The sequence below is a fragment of the Siphateles boraxobius genome, unplaced genomic scaffold (genome assembly GCF_051911475.1).
Source record: "Siphateles boraxobius isolate OS27281-9 unplaced genomic scaffold, OSU_SipBor_1 29, whole genome shotgun sequence".
Taxonomy (NCBI): domain Eukaryota; kingdom Metazoa; phylum Chordata; class Actinopteri; order Cypriniformes; family Leuciscidae; genus Siphateles; species Siphateles boraxobius.
In genome coordinates, this window is record NW_027508908.1 from 17,044,089 (window position 1) to 17,062,108 (window position 18,020).

Genomic DNA, 18,020 nt, shown 5'->3' on the forward strand with positions numbered 1-18,020 from the left:
TATTGAGGTTTTCAGGAGTATTACTCTTTTGGTATGACATCTCTCTGCTTTAAACTTTGCACAAAGAAAGATCTGATTGCATTCTGATTCACTCTAAATGTATCTTAAAGCTGCAGTAGGGAGTTTTGAGAAAACGTTGACTTAGCCTGAAATTTTGAAGAAGCACAACTTACAGGTCCAACCCCCTTGCTCTCTGCTGCGCTACAGCCCTCCCTCCACAGCTCCTCCCCCACAGCGGAGCCTGCCGTGAACGCGCAGGCTAGTAAGCAGGACCACCGATGACGGCGGATTATAAACAGTTATGGAACATTCACTAATAGGGACGAAACATCAACAATATGCTTTACATTGACTATGGCCTGCCCATACTTTGACTACAAACTTGGTCCTCAAATCATTATGTATTTTGCAATACATGTAACTTTATAACGTTGCACTCTTTCTTTAAGTTATAAATAGCTAGTAAGATAACGTTAATATAACGGTAACTAACGTTACAGTATGTAAGTAATTATTCTAGTGAATATGTATGTAATGCTAGATAAGGTTTGCTAGTACATTATTTCAGCAACATGACAAGCCAGTGAATTAGCAGGTTTCAATTGTTGCTTACCACAGTGCGTGACATTTTATCTACATGTTACGCTGCTAGAGTTTTGACATCGAGTCAATGGGCTCTGTCTAATTCTTTCTTTTTCGCTTGTTTATCATCATCGGTCTTTTTCCTTTTATCTCCTTGTTTTATGAGCAGGTGCCACTCGAGAAATTGGCAGTTTAGGTTGTTTCTCCGCCATTAGCACAGCTGCAGCACACCGGCAATGTTGAGTTTGAACAACGGTACGCGCTCGCGCTGTGCAAGAGAGGGGTGTTCAGCGCGTACTCGAGCGTGATTGACACTGCTAAGACATTCCTCCTGGCTCTGATTGATTTTTTCTGACCGGGAGCGGTGTAGTTCAGCAAAATGGCATTAGGACCACAGGGAGGAGCCAGAGGAGCTTGATTTTTTAACAGATTATCTGTCTCATATTCTACTGTCAGGACAAAATGACAGTTTTAACAAATATTTGTTTACAAAAGTTACATACTGCAGCTTTAATTTTAACCATTATTTTACTACATTAATATTATTTAAATTATGTTTATACTGTCAATACAACAGGTTTGGAACATGGACGCAATGTAAATTTAAGAAATTTGCTAAAAAACTGGAAGAAAAATTCCAGTGTTGAATTTCCATGACTTTGCAAAAAAGGAGACTTTCTGTGAAAATGGTCCATTAATAAACAGAATCTACATAGATCAATTTGAGATCATCCAGTTTTTACATAAGCTATATGTTTATATAAAAGATTAGCCAGTTCCAACATGAAACAATATATTTTAACATTTACATCATTTCACTGTCTCGACAGCTGCAGATATTGCCATTTAAAGGGATGATTCACCCAAAAATGAAAATTCTGTCATCATTTACTCACGCTCAAGTTGTTCCAAACCTGTATGAATTTAGAAGAAGATTTTGATGTCAGTGATCAAACAGTTGATTGGACCCCATTGACTTTCATAGTACTTTGGAAGTCAATAGGGTCCATCAACTGTCTGGTTACTGACATTCTTCAAAATATCTTCTTTTTGTGTTTAGCAGAAGAAAAAGAAATTTATACAGGTTTAGAACAACTTGAGCATGAGTAAATGAGGACAGAATTTTCATTTTTGAGTGAACTTTAGGTCAAGCATAAATGAAGTTGACATTTATACAGACCATGTACTTATACATCAAGCAACATATGGCACTAAATATAAACTCTCAGTCTTTCACAATTACTCATTTTGACATCTTAGCAATCTGAGAGTTTTTTCAAGCTGCTCACGCTCTGCCGTATTACCTGTGCTGTGTCATGGTCTGGTACAAAGCACCATTTACTTTGTTTCACGATGCTGCCAAAACCAGAAGTTTTGAACCAGAAGAAGAATTCTATCAGACAGATGAAGAACAGGATTTATATATATACATATATATATATATATATATATATATATATATATATATATATATATATATATATATATATATATATATATATATATATGCATCGTTGAATTTGATCCAAAATAAGCACATTCAGAAAATAATGGTAAATACCCTATGGCCTGGTTTCACAGACAGGGCTAAGATTAAGCCAAGATTAGTTTAATTAATTTATTTAGGACATTTAAGTAGCTTTTATAAATGTGCCTTAGAAAATAAAATTAAAAAACATTACTGGTGTGTATCTTGAGACAAAACAATGACAGTGAGTGACTGGCAAAGGACATCCTTTGGGACTGTCCAAAGCAAGGTGCTGTAGTTGGAGGGTTAGAGAGGAGTTAGAAAGGCATGGCGTGACAAGATTGATTCCGGTGCAAAAATAGATAATTTATTAACAACCCAAGGGTAATTCGTGCGGAGTAGGCTACAACTTAATATATAATAAAAAATAATAAATAAAATAAAATAAATGATCAGTGATTATGAGGCAGCACTATACCCTTTGCAGATTAAACACAAAGGAAACCAGCTAGAAACATCACAATCCCCACATATGTCGCCCCCTGGTTATGCAGAATGGTATGACCGCTGCTATTAAGACAGCTAAGTAATTAACAGGTAAGCAGAAGACAATAGCTGCATCATTTATATTTCTATTTATTCGTTTAGCTGACGCTTTTATCCAAAGCTACTTACAATTGCTATATTTCAGAGGTTGCACGCCTCTGGAGCAACTAGGGGTTAAGTGTCTTTCTCAGGGACACATTGGTGTCTCACAGTGGATTCGAACCCGGGTCTCTCACACTAAAGGCATGTGTCTTATCCACTGCGCCATCACAGTTATAAATTCCAATAATGGGACTTGTGGAGTTGCTAACGTCCATAGCTGAGTGTATCCGGGATGATGTAATGAACTGTAAACAAAGTGCTTAAACTATGTACTAAACAGACCAATTATAACAACATTTAACACTCACTGGGGTGCACTGAAATGACACTCTGGTGATGACGTCTTCACAAAGGTTCGTCATCACAGTGACAGATTTTAAAATATGTCAGTGCAAGTTACTTTCAGTAAAAACAACTCAAACATGCATTTTAGTCTGAATGAAGAATGCAGGCTTAAAGGTATTGTAGGTAGGAATTTTATAAAAAGAACTTTTTTCCAAATTTGTTTAAATTTCTTTATATATCAATTCATAATTAAAATGTAAGTACTCTGAAAAAGAAAGTATAAAAATCGAGTTTCTGTAGTTCTCTCAGGAATGTAATAAACACAGCTCATTATTCCATTCGGGACGAAAGAAATGATTGGCTGGGGTGACTGTCACTCTCCCTCGCTACCATGGATACCACCTCTGCTGATACAGGAGCAGCCCAAATGCGCGCACCCGTTTGAAGAGGCACGGAAGCTAGTAATAATAATTATGGCAGAGAAACAGTCAAAATTCTCAGTACCTGCATATAGAGGCAGCGAAGTCAAACAAGTTAAAAAAGGAAGACAGTATTTGAAAAGGCTATGAAAGAAAAGTCTTTGGATAAATAAAGAAATCATACGAGAGTCAATATTGGCGTGGCTTTCCAGCGGTGGCGACAACTGAGGGATCTCAAGGGGCTGAAAAGTGACTCCATGATGGCTTTATTTCTGCTGGACAGGTAATCTTGCTGTTTTCATTTTGATGGCATTTATTTTTTCATGAAGCATGTATCACTAGCACACGTAGCTACCTAATATAGCTACCTAACGTTACGTAGCATAACTAACGGTACTGGCTTAGCTATGACAGTGTAACTTTGGTGTCGACTGGTATAACGTTACTATTAGTGAGCCAGGGTTGAGACGATAAATAAGCAATAGGCCTATCTGCAGTTGAAAGCTGTTTTGTTTAATTTCGCCAAATCTAACTTTAGGTTAAAAAGTTTAGGGGATCTGTTTTTATTCCTAGCTTTACCCTCTGCTCTGCCTAAACTTTGTTCCCATGTTCACAGTGAACTCTACCTGCTCCGTTTTTTCACGTTTGATTTGTTGTTATATGCTCTACATATATTTACCTGTCTTTATGTTGTATCTGTATGTTATACAATATATGTTGTGTGTGTGTGTGTGTGTTATATTATCTTGTGTCTGCAATGCAGTTGTGAGAAGGTGTTTGAGTGTATTACTCAGTTTATCTGTAAACAATCTAATGTTATGAATCTTACAAATTCACCTTCTTCACAGTGTAACTGATTTTTACGGCAAACGTGTATCAATGAAGCTATTTATAGCTTTGCCTTATATTGAGTTTGATTCGGTTACGAGCTTGTAAAATATTTTAAACTTTACCAGTATCGATATGCGAGCTTGATAGTGAGTACTAACAGCCACGTTAGTTGTTTATATTCATACTGATAAAGTTAGTTATTTTATTACTTGTGATTCTGACATGATGTCACTACATGCACTGCGCTCATCTCTGCTCGGCGCTGGTAAACGCGTCCGAGTCCTACTCTTCCAGCTGAGCGAACGGCCGGGATCGCGCGTTCATGTGTTTTGGGGGCGTGGCTTTAGATGGAGCCCAGAAGGGAGGGGGTGGAATGAATGGAAATAATGAGCTGTCTTTAAAACAGTCGTGAGAGGTCTACAGACACTCGATTTTTATACTTTCTTTTTCAGAGTACTTACATTTTAATTATGCATTGATATATACAGAAAGTTTAAACAAATTTGGAAAAAAGTTTTTTTTTTTTTTTTAATAAAATTCCTACCTACAATACCTTTAAGTCTGCATTCTAGACTTAAGCCTTGTCTGTGAAACCGGGGGTTAGTGGTTCAATATGGATCTGAGCAGATTTCACAAATATTTTTTCTAAAATACTTCAATAGTTCTGCTGTAGTATGATATAAGCATGAATTTGTCGATTTAAAGCTGTGCAGGGTAACAAACAAAGATGTAGGCCTACCACATAGTGTTGCAGGTGTAAAGATGTTTTCGGTCTCATAGTAATGTTCTCCCACTCTTAGAGAAAATATTTACAGATCATTTAGAGACTAGCTGCTCAGAATATGTATGTTGTTGAAATCTAAAAACCATAAAGCAGAAGATGGTTCAGTTTAGTCTGTGCTTTCATCATGTCTGAGAAAACCTCAACTACATAATAGTTTCCAAAATCCCCATTTTCATGAATTGCTCTCATTTACTGGTTAGAGAATGTTTAAGTGATTTGCCGAGGGGAGAGTGCTCACATCTTTTCTGTCATATCAATACCATCATGTTGCTCAAGGGCTGACATGGAACTTTGGTTATTTATTAAAAGTAATCTTTATTAAAAATATGCAAAATAGAAATACATTAGTTTTTAAAGGACAAATAATTTATAAGTGTTACAAATGGACAAAAAAAGACATTTTTTCAAATAGAGCAATGTAGATACAAATAATCATATGAAAAAGCTATTGTAGGCAACTTTGTATTTCATTTGCTAGTAATTCTTGAAAGCTGAATAAGAATCTATGATTGTAATACTGTGAAAATTAATTTTCAAAAATTCAAAAGTCGTTCAAAATTGTGTAGTGATCATCTTGTTTACATTTGAAAGTTTTGAATAATTAGATTTTTTTAAAGCATTATTAAAATAATGTTATCCCTGATTTGCAAAATATTCTGCATTATTGGCTTCCATAAAGTCAGAATATATAATTTATATTTTTCTACATGGCTACAAATATATATATATATATATATATATATATATATATATATATATATATATATATATATATATATATATATATATATATACATTTAGACATAAACTGTCATTGTCAAACATTAAAAGTAGAAAGATGCCTTGTAATATCAGTAGGTTGGTTACATTACTGTACATGAATCCCATACCAAGCTTTTGAAGAATAGTACCTTTTTACATTTTGCAAAGTTTTACTTGCAAACTTTAAAGTAAAGCTCACATCATTGACAAAATAAAATGTAATGTTTTTGGGGTTTTTTTGCATTGGGCTGATTCCATTCTGTATTTCACATTGACAAATTCTATTGCTATCAAGCTGTGTTAATGTTGCAGTTCCTTGGGCATATGAAGATGTTTCTTAGTATACATAAAGGTATGTACCTTTTGAGTCAACCCCTACCACATTTCTGGCTGTGCATCTGTACAGTCCAGCATCTCTTGTTGTAGGATTCTGGATGATTAAGGAACCCTGAGGATGGAGGTACTTGTTCCCAATTAGCCGTGGTTGGGGGCTGACAACAAGCCGTGTTCGGTCTGGTGTCTCCCATGCGATTTCTGATTTGGGGATGCCAGTGGCCACACAGTTAAGTTGTACCGCCACTCCTCTTTTAGCATAGGTAGCAGGAGCTGGGCCACTAGTGATACGGGGTGGATATGTAATGATGATGACTGGAACAGTTATCAGGGAGCTTCCATATTCATTTGAGGCTCTGCAGGTATATGAGCCCCTGTCATGGACAGAGGCCTGCTGGATGGAGAGTGTTCCATTGGCAAGAATAGCATAACGACCTGCTCTTTGAGGTCGGTTTAAGACTATCCCGCTTGGCAGAGTCCAGGTGAGACGGACAGAATCAGTGTTTGACAAGCAGTGCAGATGTAAACTTTGCCCATTTATGATACTAACAGGTGAGTTATACCTGTTATTGATTTCTGGCTTGTGCCCTGGCATTAATGTAACAGTTCTTTCAACCAGCCCAGCTGCATTGCGTCCCAAACAGCGATATGTGCCTGCCTCTGAGAGAGCAGGGTTACTGATGACTAAAGTCCCATCAGACTTGTGGAGGAATTTACTGAATTGTGCACCACTCAATAGTGGGGAGCCATTTAGAAGGATCCATGTCAGCTGTGGGGTTGGTGACCCCTCAACTGAACAGCTTAGGTTAATGGTCCTGCCCACGGTCAATAAGAGTGACTCCATTTTAGGACTCTTAAGATTCGGCTTCTCCAAAATATCTGTTACATCAAGCTGAACAATGAGTTTTGTTTCACCTCCCTCATTACGAGCAACACAGGCTAACTGGCCTGAATCGGTCATTCTCACTGAACGAATATCCAAAGTGCCATTGCGATGTACTGTCATTCGACTGCCATAATATGGTGCGGGGAGTACAACATTCTCTGGAAGAACCCACATGACACGGGGAACAGGTGTACCAGTAGTTTCACAGTCAATTAGTTTCCGTTGATCTCTCACACTAGACACTTTCACTGAGTTTGTGGTGCCTATGAGGCCATTAATAGCAGGTGGAGAGACAATAATTTCCACTCTGGTCACTTTGCGATCCTGTCCTGCACTGTTCCTGGCAAGACATATATAGTTCCCACCATCAAATCTCTGAACTTTCTGAATGATTAGAGTCCCATTGTTGTGTATAAAATATTTGTCGGAAGTTGAAGTGATGGCTCTATTAGTGGGTGAGAACCACAATATAAGAGGTGTTGGCTCACCCTTGGCACTGCACTGCAGAGAGACGGATTCTCCATAGAGGACCCTGATGACATCATGTGTCTTATTTGCAATCATGGGACCATCTGCAACTACTTCGACATGCACTTTCATCTCATCTTGTCCAACCTGGTTCTCAGCGTAACATGTATAGTCGCCCTCTTCACGCATCCCTACTTCATTGAAGAAGAGGGTTCCATTTTCAAAGACAACATACCTGCGACTTCGACTGCCAACATTACGTTCAGATTTCACAACACTGTTGATCATGGTGCCATCAGGCAATACCCACTGGATTTTAGGATCAGGTAGTCCAGAGGCCACACAGTCAACTTTTAGGTTACCTCCATACAGCACCTTCCTATCAGACTTTGCCTTCTGCTCAATTTTAGCAGGTTTTGCCAGGACGTTGACCTTAAAGGGCACAAAATCATCCCCGATTTTGTTGCGAGCAACACAGAGGTATTCACCATTATCTTTCTCTGTCACAGAGATGATGGATAGAGTACCGTTGGCAGAGACCTTGATCATTTGATCGTAACTGAAATATAAAAAAATTACAAAAGCATTATTACTGAAGATGTGTGATTCAACCAGTTTAATGTAAAATGTTACTAACAGAAGATTTTTGCTTTTTGATTAGAATCTTGCACCCTTGATGTTTGAGATTTCATAACTAGATGAGCTCCTCTTTTAGAGGAGCAGTCAAAGTCTTAAACAATTAAAGTTGTAGTCAATAATTTTATCCTTTAAAACTGATCTTTGATCACCAAAATTACATATTTAAAAGATTTTTCCTGTGAAAAATGTTTCTTCATGCCTTAAAATAGCTTAAATGTAACCCTTGCTTCATTTAGGATAAGCGGTCCACTCGATCAACATATTGAGGTAAACGCTGCACAATGGTATCGCTTTTTACAGCGTCTGACACATAACGATAATTAATATGATTAGCCTCTTGCTTGAAAACTCTATCAAACAGCTAATAATGTGTTACTAATTTTACATAAATCATGTTCCTGTTCGCCACCTCAGAGTCAGACAGCTGCCTTTTAACAATTAGTATCCTTAGAAACGCTTTGAAAAACTCAGAACATCAGTGGAGAAAGGCATATAGTTCATAACATCCTAATATACATCATACACCCGCTATATTGCTAAAACTACCCGATTTTTTATTTCAACAGAGAAAAATATACTGGGTTAACCTGGCCTCTCTTGAGACTCCACTGCTTCAGATAATAGTTAATGATATGCTAAAGCCTGCCATTACATTGATGTGATTAGTTACAAGGTAGTTTGTGACTTAAGAAACACTAGTGACTTCAAACCTTGATTTTGAAACTGTCTTTAGATCACTGCAGTTTTAAGGAGAAAGTACTCAGCAATGGTCTTGACTTAAGAGTTTGCACATGGTTTGTCTCAAAGCATACAATAAACACCACATAGACCTATTAACAACAATACAAACTTGATTCACCACAGCGTGACATTAAGAGTGTTTGATTTGCATGGCAAGGGTAACATGTCTCTTAGTCAAAACAGGATGCAAACTTATGAAAACATAGTGTTTAAGTGCATGCTTTAAGTACCAAGAGAAATGCAGAGGGAGAAGAAAAAGAAAGGAAGACAGTAGCTATGTGCACATTTTTCATTTTTCTGTATAAACTCAGTATGTACTTTCCTGCAAAGTAGATGTACTTCAGTTAAGTGTTTACATTACCTGTAGTGAGCATCCACAAGCTTTTTAGACGGAGTCCTCCAAATGATCCTGGGTTCTGGATTCCCTGACGCAACACAGTCCAGGTGCAAACTGCCTCCATAGACCACATCTGTTTTTTTAGGCGTTGAGAATATAATCTTGGCTCTTGAGTATATTATAGACTTCGTTATAGACAAAAAAATGGCTCTCCATGCAGTGCCAACCGCATTGGTTGCTGAGCATTCATACCTCCCTGCATCTGTCGGAGCAAGACTACGAATATAGAGTGTCCCATTGGGGAATACAAACAAGTTACGTCCATTAATAAACTGGGAGGGACGGAGCTGCATGGCATCAGGAGTGATCCAGCCAATAGCAGGGGGAGGAACACCCCTGGTAGTGCAATTCAAGTAGGCAGTGCTTCCCTCTGGAAGAGTGACATTCTCATGTCTTGGCTGCTGAATGATGGGTGGCAAGGAAGCAATAGTCAGTCGAACGGATATGGTATCAGCACCTGCAGCATTGCTAGCAATGCATTTATAAATTCCTCGATCCATGTGATTGACCGATTTCATGTGAAGCATGCCGTTAGGTAACACTGAGACCATGTGCTCAGGTGTGCCTTGAGTAGGTCCATTAGAATGTACCATTTTCCTATCAGGTAGGACCCAGGTGATCCGAGGCTGAGGATGCCCTTGGGACTGACACTCAAACTCAACATTTTCTCCAACGTATGCTGTGGCTTCTCTATAGCGAGGCTGCAAAACTCTAGGGTGTTCAGCTAGCACAACTAAATTAACTACAATCTTGTCCTCTCCATACTGGTTTTGAACACTGCAGAGATACTGGCCTCTGTCCAGAGGAAGTACATTGTGGATTATAAGCGTACCATTAGAAGAGACCTCGAATCTCTGAACCCTGCTGTTCTGTGTGATACTAGCTCCTGTAGGAAAAAAGTAACAAAATAATTTTAGAGCTACAGCATCAAAAGAATATATTTCTAAATGCATGTGTCAACAACGCACAGATTTTAAAAGCTAATGGTAATATTTAAATAATTAAAACTATACCTGTCCTACCTGTGGATACTTTAGTCCAGGAAAGGAAGGGACTGGGTTTTCCCACAGCCATACAAGGCAAATAGGCATCAGTCTCAGCATGTGCTGTTACTGATCTAATGTCTGTGCTGGTGATCCGAGGTCTGCCTCTACCCTCAGGCACTACCGTTGGTCTTTGTTGAGGTCCTCCTGATGTGGTGTAATGTACAGAAGAGCTTCCTCTACCCTGAACACCTGGCCTGCCAGGAAGTTTTTGCTGTTGTAAAGATACAGTTAAAGTTGAGTGAAGTGGCGGCGTTGTGGGTGTTTTTGTAATGGTCTTTTTGTGGATGTTTTCCTCTAATTCTTGAGATCCTGTCTCCTCAGAGGCACTGGCTAATTGATAAGGAAATTGTGTGACTGGAAGTCTTGTCCTACTGTATGTTCTGCTAAGTTCTATCTTACTAATGGTTTCCTGGCCTGGGGTTACAAATCTGTCTTTGTCACTATCAGGAATGTGATTTGCGTTGTCTGGTTCACCTAGCATGCTCACAGAAGTGGGTGTATTTGGGTGAAGCATATGTGTATGTACTGTAGGAGGCCTCAGAGCTGTTGTAGTTGTTGTTGTGGCAATTATGTTTTCTTTTGTAATTGGAGACACATTAGCATTTTCTGATGGAGACCAAGGGTTCATGGATAAAACAGAATTGTGTCTGTTGTGGATGCTACCAGTTGAAAGCCTAATTGGTTTTGTTGTTGCAAGCACTAATCCTGGATAGCTTTTGGGCCTTCCTGTTGGAACCTGTGAACTCTTTTGTGCCCCCTCAAAAATTGTTGCTGTTGCTGAACCATATAGGATTTCTGAATTATTGTTGATGATTTCATACTGTGTACTTGGGGAAGAAGAAGAAAATGACCTCACAGGAAACCTTCTTTCAAGCTCTTTGTATGACAGAGCTTTTTCAGTCTCTGTGGGGATATATTGGCTGTTTGTTTTGTCTGGACTTGCATCTGGAAGTTCTTCTAATTGTGCATGAGAGTCGTCTGACGTTGGGGTTGAGCTGGGGTCTGCTGTAATGTTTCCCTGTTGAGTCTCTTCAAACGTTTTAGCTGCAGGGGTATGGGTGCTTGTAAACCACTCATGAATGGCTGCCTTCATAGGAGGATTTGGAATATGGGGAGACAAGGTGGATTTTTTTTCTTTCTCTATGGTTGCTTTTTCTTTTTCACTTCCAAAACTACTGAATGTTGATGAAGACACTAGTACTGTAGTGGTGCTTTTCTCTTGAGCTGGCTTAGCATGAGATGAGTGTCTCTCCTTTGTCAAAGATAATTTTTCTTGGGATAGGGATTTGTGGGTTTTGTGATTCCTGCCACTGTATAAAGGGTCTGTGTTCTCTTCGTGAGTAATTTTGCCTAGTGACTCTGGTTGTCTGTCAGTTAATGGAACAGTATTATTCATCTTGGCTCCTACACTTTTGGCCCATGGAGATGTTTCTATTTTAGTTTGAAAGGAGGCAGTTGTCTTAGTAACGACTGAAAACTCATTTGTGACTTCTGCAATTGAAGATGAAGTGGGCTGTGGGGTGACATTTGTGACATATACTGATGATTTAGAACTGTTTGTCTTAGTTCTAATTCGATTAGGCTTTCTACGTCTTCCACCGTTCCTTCTCCTCAAACTGGATGAGTTCCTAGCACTTGAGGAGGAAGCATTAAGTAAATTAGTGAATGTTGCTTTATGTCCTGAAGTGGGTTTGGTGGTTGGTGTCACAGTAAGAAGCAGTGGATTTTTTGAGACATTATGTTTCTCTTGAGGTATGTGCTTTTGTAAGGTCTGTGGTCCTTGCTTAATTATACTTAGAATTTCAGTAAATAAATACACAGCAGTTTCTGTACTTGGTTCTATGAGAGTTTTGGCTGTGGTTGATTCTAAGCTGTGATGCATCCTTTCCTGATAAACCTCTCCCACATGCTCAGGGTTTTCCAAAACCCTTTTTTCTACGTCATCTTCACCATCATACTTTTGAATTGCTTCAGTTACATCCATTGTGTGGCTTTGGTTTTCCTGTAAATAGGTTCCATATGATGTTGTGCTCAACACAGTGCTCCCTGCAACTACATCTGCAACCTCTGAATCTCTCACAGTAAAACGGGTCATCTGAGGTCCAACTGTGGGTTGTGAGAAATATGTGCTTACTGTAAACAAATCTGAATTTGGGTCTGTTTTAGGAGCTGCTATCTGGTAAATAACATGTCTTGCATTCTCAGAATCCAGAGATCTTATATTCAAGTTGTACTCAGTAGCTTCAATAGGCATCTGTGACATTGTAACTGAGTACAATACTTCCTTTACTGGTGCCCTTGTTGTTGTACCTTCTGCAGATGATCGTAATGATTGCTTTGTGTAGGCCTCTGACTCTGACTCTGACTGTATTTTGTGTGTACTGTTCTGAATATAGTTTGGAGTAGTTGTTTTTGAACTGGTTCCACTACTGCGAACTTTTGCCAAAATGTTAGCCCAGTGCTTTGGGTCTATTTGATTGTTTGACAAGTTAATTCTTCTTTTTGACTCTACAGTGTTAACCCTGTCCACTACTGGGGTACCTATTCTCCTCCTTGGTGTAGCAGGGCGTCGCCAGGAATTCCTAGACGGATGACCTCCCCTTATTCCCGTACTTGGGACCCTCCGCCGATTGGGAAAATCCACTTGCGTAGGAAGCGCTTTCTCTAAAAACTCTTCAGGTTCATTATCCCCAGATGACTCCACATCATTTTTCACAAGGACTTTTATTTTAGTTGAAACTCCCTCAGCAGGTTGAGGGCTACTGGAGTACTTCCGTAAGGGGAGCATACCTGGTGGCCTAGTTATTATTACTTTTGTGGCCAAAGTGTCCATCCCATGCTGGTTTCCTGCTACACACTTATAGTATCCATTGTCTGAAAGCTGACTGTGTCGAATAATCAGAGTTCCATTTGAAGCCACAAATATCCTGGAAATGTTTATCCACTTGTTAACAATGCTGCCATCAGGGAGAATCCAGTGTATATCAGCATCAGGGGATCCAGTGGCAACACATGGAAGGAAAAACGGTCGACCTGCGAATCCCATTTTTGGCTCTGTTACTCCCTCACCTCCAGGAGGTGGGCTGGAGGATTCCTCTACTGCCAGGCGAAATGGGAGTATCGTAAGATCATCTGAAACCTGTGCAATACAGTAGTACACTCCTGAATCAGAATGATCCAGAGATTTGATTTCAAGAACACCGCCACTTGAAGCTGAAAGCATTCTATCAACATTGCTATAAGGTGTTTTTAAAGTAGAGCCATCAGGTAGCATCCATTTAACTGACTCGTTCCCTGAGCTATGTATGGTACAGTTTATTTTAGCAGGACTTCCCACAACAGCAGTCTGCATTGTTCTAGTATTGTTCCTGGACTCAATGATAACCCAGCCCCTACTCTGCTGTCTTATATATTCCTTTTCCATAACTTCAGTCAGATGGGTGCTCAGAATAATTCGAACACTTTTACTTGTCGACTGAAGTCTGTTTAGCTGGAGGTCCATTGATGACTGCATTAACCAGGATGGATCAGCTGCTATGTTAGCTTTTACTCCTGTATAGTAACGAGCATCCTTTTCAACATCTTGCCGATATCTAAAGCTTGTGTAAGGGTCCTTACTTAGCATAATTTCCCTTCGAAGGTGGGCTGGAACATCACTATAATATGCAATCAATCTCCACAACTTCTCATAACTGGACCTGTCAATAATGCACTTTAAATCTAACGCCAGAGTCACATTTGCTGATATTTGATAATGGTTAACATAGTCCCAGCCTATACTTGTAACCTCTCCTGGCTCAGTGACAATGCATTCCAGGTCTACTTGATGTCCATGTTCATCTGATAGGCCCAGGGAAATGTTGCCAAGGGGTTGACGAAATTCATCCTCCATCAGGAGGTCACTTTCAGTGTCCTCTGGGGAAATGGCTCTGTGAAAGGTGCTGATGATGGGACTATTGCAAGTGGGTTTCTCCAACTCCTGTAGTTGTTTATTCTTTAGGTATTTTGGAGAGAAACACATAGGGCATAGCTGGCCATCCAGATAGGCTTTGTCCTTCTTACATTTCAGCACACCTGGAAAGAAAAAAGGAGGAGTTAGAAATGGACATTCATAAAGATAAAGTAGTTGTATAATTCTAAACAAAATTGTATATAATCCCATGCAGAACTATCATTATGAGAAGATAATCACAAGTGATCATTTATATTATTACTATTGTCAATCATGCTAATAATAACCTGGTGAATTTTTATTCCACTCTTTGAACCATCTCATGCGACAGTCACAGGTCCAGGGGTTCCCATGCAGGGAGAGGTTCTCCAGGTAGGGCATGCTAGCTAGCATCCTCTGTGATAATGTGGTCAGTATATTATCTGACAGGTACAAGTGCTTTAGGGTGGACACATGGAAGTGTCCATGAATAGAGAAAGTGGAGAAGGTTGCTGGATGGAGCTGTTGAAGTTGGTTGCCCTCCATTTGGAGAAGGCGAAGAGACGTGAGGCCTTGGAATGCATCAGGGTGGATGAACTCAAGTCTGTTGTGATCCAGGTGCAACCTTGTGAGACTCCAGAGACCCAAAAGGGTTTGCCTGCTAATTACCTTCAGTTTATTATAGCTTAGTTTCAGCATCTGAGGAGAAAGAGGCATTGAACTAGATATGATTTACTTGTTTATATTACATTTTCAATTTGAATTCATTGATGTTATTTAATTGCAAAAGTTGTTCCATACATATATGAGGTATCAATGCAAACATTAGTACAACAAAAGAAGTACAGAAATAATGTTTTCTCAAAGGGAAAAATTTGTACCTGAAGAGATATGAGGTCACGGAATGTTCCATCAGGAATTTGATGCACATCATTGCCATGCATTAAAAGAAGCTCCAGTTTTCGTAACCCAGCAAAAGAGCTGTAAGTTATTCTATTTATAGTATTAAACCTGAGTGTAAAGAAGGAGGTGAAAATAAGATTGTTAATTATGCTGTGATGCTGCAGATTGACCAAATATAATCTGAATTGACTCAATTTCAATGTGGGAGTGTAGGGTTTTCAAAAGGTTTTATCTCAGTAATTGTAAGGTTTCCAAATGCCTAGTCCAAAAATGTCTTAACATGACATAATTTAGGGAATTAAGTTCTCCAAATAAAATTTCTAAATCTTTTTTGTTGTTGTTTTTTGTAATTGCTTCTGGGTAAACAACTGAACAAAATAAAACCACACTGCCATACACTCAGGAATGGCTCAACTACTGTACTATAGCTGATTATATGGTTGAACTTTGTTCCCAGGACAAATGTATGCATTTCTCATACATTTCAGGTCAGGAAAATTTAAAAAAAAATTAAATACAATATTTGTTGATTAAAACAATGTTTTTTTTTTTTGTTCATTACTGTTTACATTTGTGTTGCTTAATAAAATAATTTTGTATATAATAATCTTTTTACTGTTTTTTATTTTATTTATTTTATTACAAAACAAACAAAATGATCACATATTGCATTGTGACAATTCAAAGAACTGGATTTTACACTTGGGTAAGATCAGTTGAAATGTAACTTTTGTAGCCTGTAAGGTATGTGTTTATGTAAACATACAATTTAATATAAACATGCACACATTGCGACAACTAGCCCCTGTTTAACCAATTAAGTATTATCTCAAATACGTCCTGGGACAGTCCTAAACATCCTGCATAGTTGTAGGTCACATGAAAAGTGATCGAAATATCCCCGGCATTTGATATCATCAAGGGAAATTCCCACTAACCGACAGATGAACCCATTTGGATTAAATGTTTTAAAGCAACGAGTAATAAAATCCATTTTCAAAATGCTACGATGACCAGTATGATATGCCTAATCTACAGATAAATCAGTTTTGGAATAGATGTGCTAAAGTGTTCTATTACGAAAGCTGATTTCAGAAAGCTAAGAAAGAAAGCAATGTCTAGGAATAATAATCTCGTGTCACAGAACAGTTAATCGTACCCCAAATTCATCCGCTCCACCTGTTTGGGCACGCCAGCAGGCACCGCGAGTAAGGAGCGGAACGTGCAGTGCACCTCTGCGGGCTGGTGGCACGCACATGGCCTCGGGCAACACCGTACTGCTACAGGCAGTGCTACTACCACCAGCATCATCAAAACCTGAGCATAAAAGCGACCCATCTTCAGCCTCACAGCAGCAGCCACCTTAAACTGCAGAAAAACGCAAATTTTTAAGCAAAAATAGCCTACTATAGAATAATTGTTTGTGTGTGTGTGTTTGTGTGTGTGTGTGTGTGTGTGTGTGTTATTTCTAAGATAGCCTATATAAAGTCTGCAAGCATAAGGGGTTCGTCCAGAAGCAAAATATAAAGACTTGGCGATCTATATGTATCTAAATCTTTGTTTGCTGAGGAATTAATTAATAAAGCAATTGGTTCTTAAATGTCACTACAATCTTACAATAATAAACTGTATTCTTGCTTTAAAATAAGTTATGGAGCGCTGTTGTAGCTGCCAAACTCCGAGTACGTTTTGATTCAAGAGCTACTGGAAAGAGAAAAAAACAAACAAACCTTATGTTAACTTTGTTAACAGGAGATTATTCCAACTACAATCCTGCATGCTTTTGGTCCACAGCATGCACCTCTCAAAATTCTATCTCCAGAAATGTGATAGTCCGTTCAATTTAGGATGCAAATTCTCCACTGATGATGAAAAAGCTGAAAATGTTTTCATTCATTAAGTTTTTATTTGTTGTCGGTTTTCTTCTCAATCCAATATAACACTAATTGCTTGTATTCCGATGCGGAGAAACGTCAAAACAGTATAAACAAATCCCTAAAATTTTTGAAAAAGGATGTATTTGAGAAGCGCATTGGAGACTCCAGCTGTGAAGCTGTGCGTTATGTTGGAAACGTGAGAATGAAACTTTTAGATGGCGCTGGTGCGCGCGTTGATACGTCTGCGCGCAAACGCAGGGCTCGGGGGGAGTGACCGACTGAGCCTTTTACACGCGTTCCTGAAAGTAATGTTTTGGATGAGACGAATAGCTGCCGAAAGCACACAGTTCCAGACAAAATGTAGTGTAATGTCAGTTCAATGCAACAACTTGGCAGTACAAACGCGAACATGTATGTGTTGTTTATGGTAGTTGAAGTTATTGCATCCCCCACTGTTCTTTTTCCATGACATGCTGTTTTGACCCTTAAAGGTTCAGACTGAGACTCTATAAGTAAAGGTTACACAAGGTTTAAATCCTTGTTATTTCCCTCCTAGAGACTGATCCTAGACCCATGGCATTCACACACACACACACACACACACACACACACACACACACACACACACACACACACACACACACACACACACACACACACACACACACACACACTCTCTCTCACATGCATGAATTCCCCTGAGTTCACAAGGCACCCGCATTTTAGAGAAGAAAATGCTGGGGGCTGGCAAGGGCAAAGGTCACAAGCTCCTGCCCCTGTTATTGACCACTTTGGAGATTCCATACATCACATCATGTAATTTCAAGCAGAAAGCACACCTGCTTGAAAATTACATGTATCTGCAGTCATCTTCAGTGATGGAAATAGAGGTGAGCATAAACAGATTGTGATCATGATGAGAAAGAATGAAATCAAAGAAGAATGAAAACAAAATGTAATCATCTTCGAGAAAGGAATTTTCTTTGTTTGGGGGATTTTAAACAAATCCATACATCAAGA

At 38.9% G+C, this 18,020-nt stretch overlaps 1 protein-coding gene across 1 annotated transcript; it reads right to left on the reverse strand.

The window, feature by feature from the left end:
• Nucleotides 1-5,929: 5,929 nt before the first annotated feature.
• On the reverse strand, nucleotides 5,930-17,417 carry mxra5a (matrix-remodelling associated 5a). The gene is made up of 7 exons (XM_077246735.1): nucleotides 16,854-17,417; nucleotides 16,283-16,491; nucleotides 15,102-15,231; nucleotides 14,529-14,919; nucleotides 10,266-14,363; nucleotides 9,208-10,129; nucleotides 5,930-8,025 (listed from the first exon to the last, which is right to left on the reverse strand). Exons 2-7 carry the CDS (start codon nucleotides 16,459-16,461, stop codon nucleotides 6,117-6,119), a joined length of 7,629 nt encoding a protein of 2,542 aa, XP_077102850.1. The 5' UTR covers nucleotides 16,462-16,491; nucleotides 16,854-17,417; the 3' UTR covers nucleotides 5,930-6,116.
• Between the last annotated feature and the right edge of the window lie 603 nt (nucleotides 17,418-18,020).

Bases quoted from the DNA above. Each gene is read 5' to 3' on its own strand.
- mxra5a (XM_077246735.1), bottom strand. From the start codon at position 16,461: ATGGGTCGCTTTTATGCTCAGGTTTTGATGATGCTGGTGGTAGTAGCA. The intron at 15,232-16,282 runs GTACGATTAACT...CTTTACACTCAG, and splicing joins GTGGAGCGGATGAATTTGGG to GTTTAATACTATAAATAGAA. The intron at 14,920-15,101 runs GTACAAATTTTT...CTTTCTCCTCAG, and splicing joins GTGACCTCATATCTCTTCAG to ATGCTGAAACTAAGCTATAA.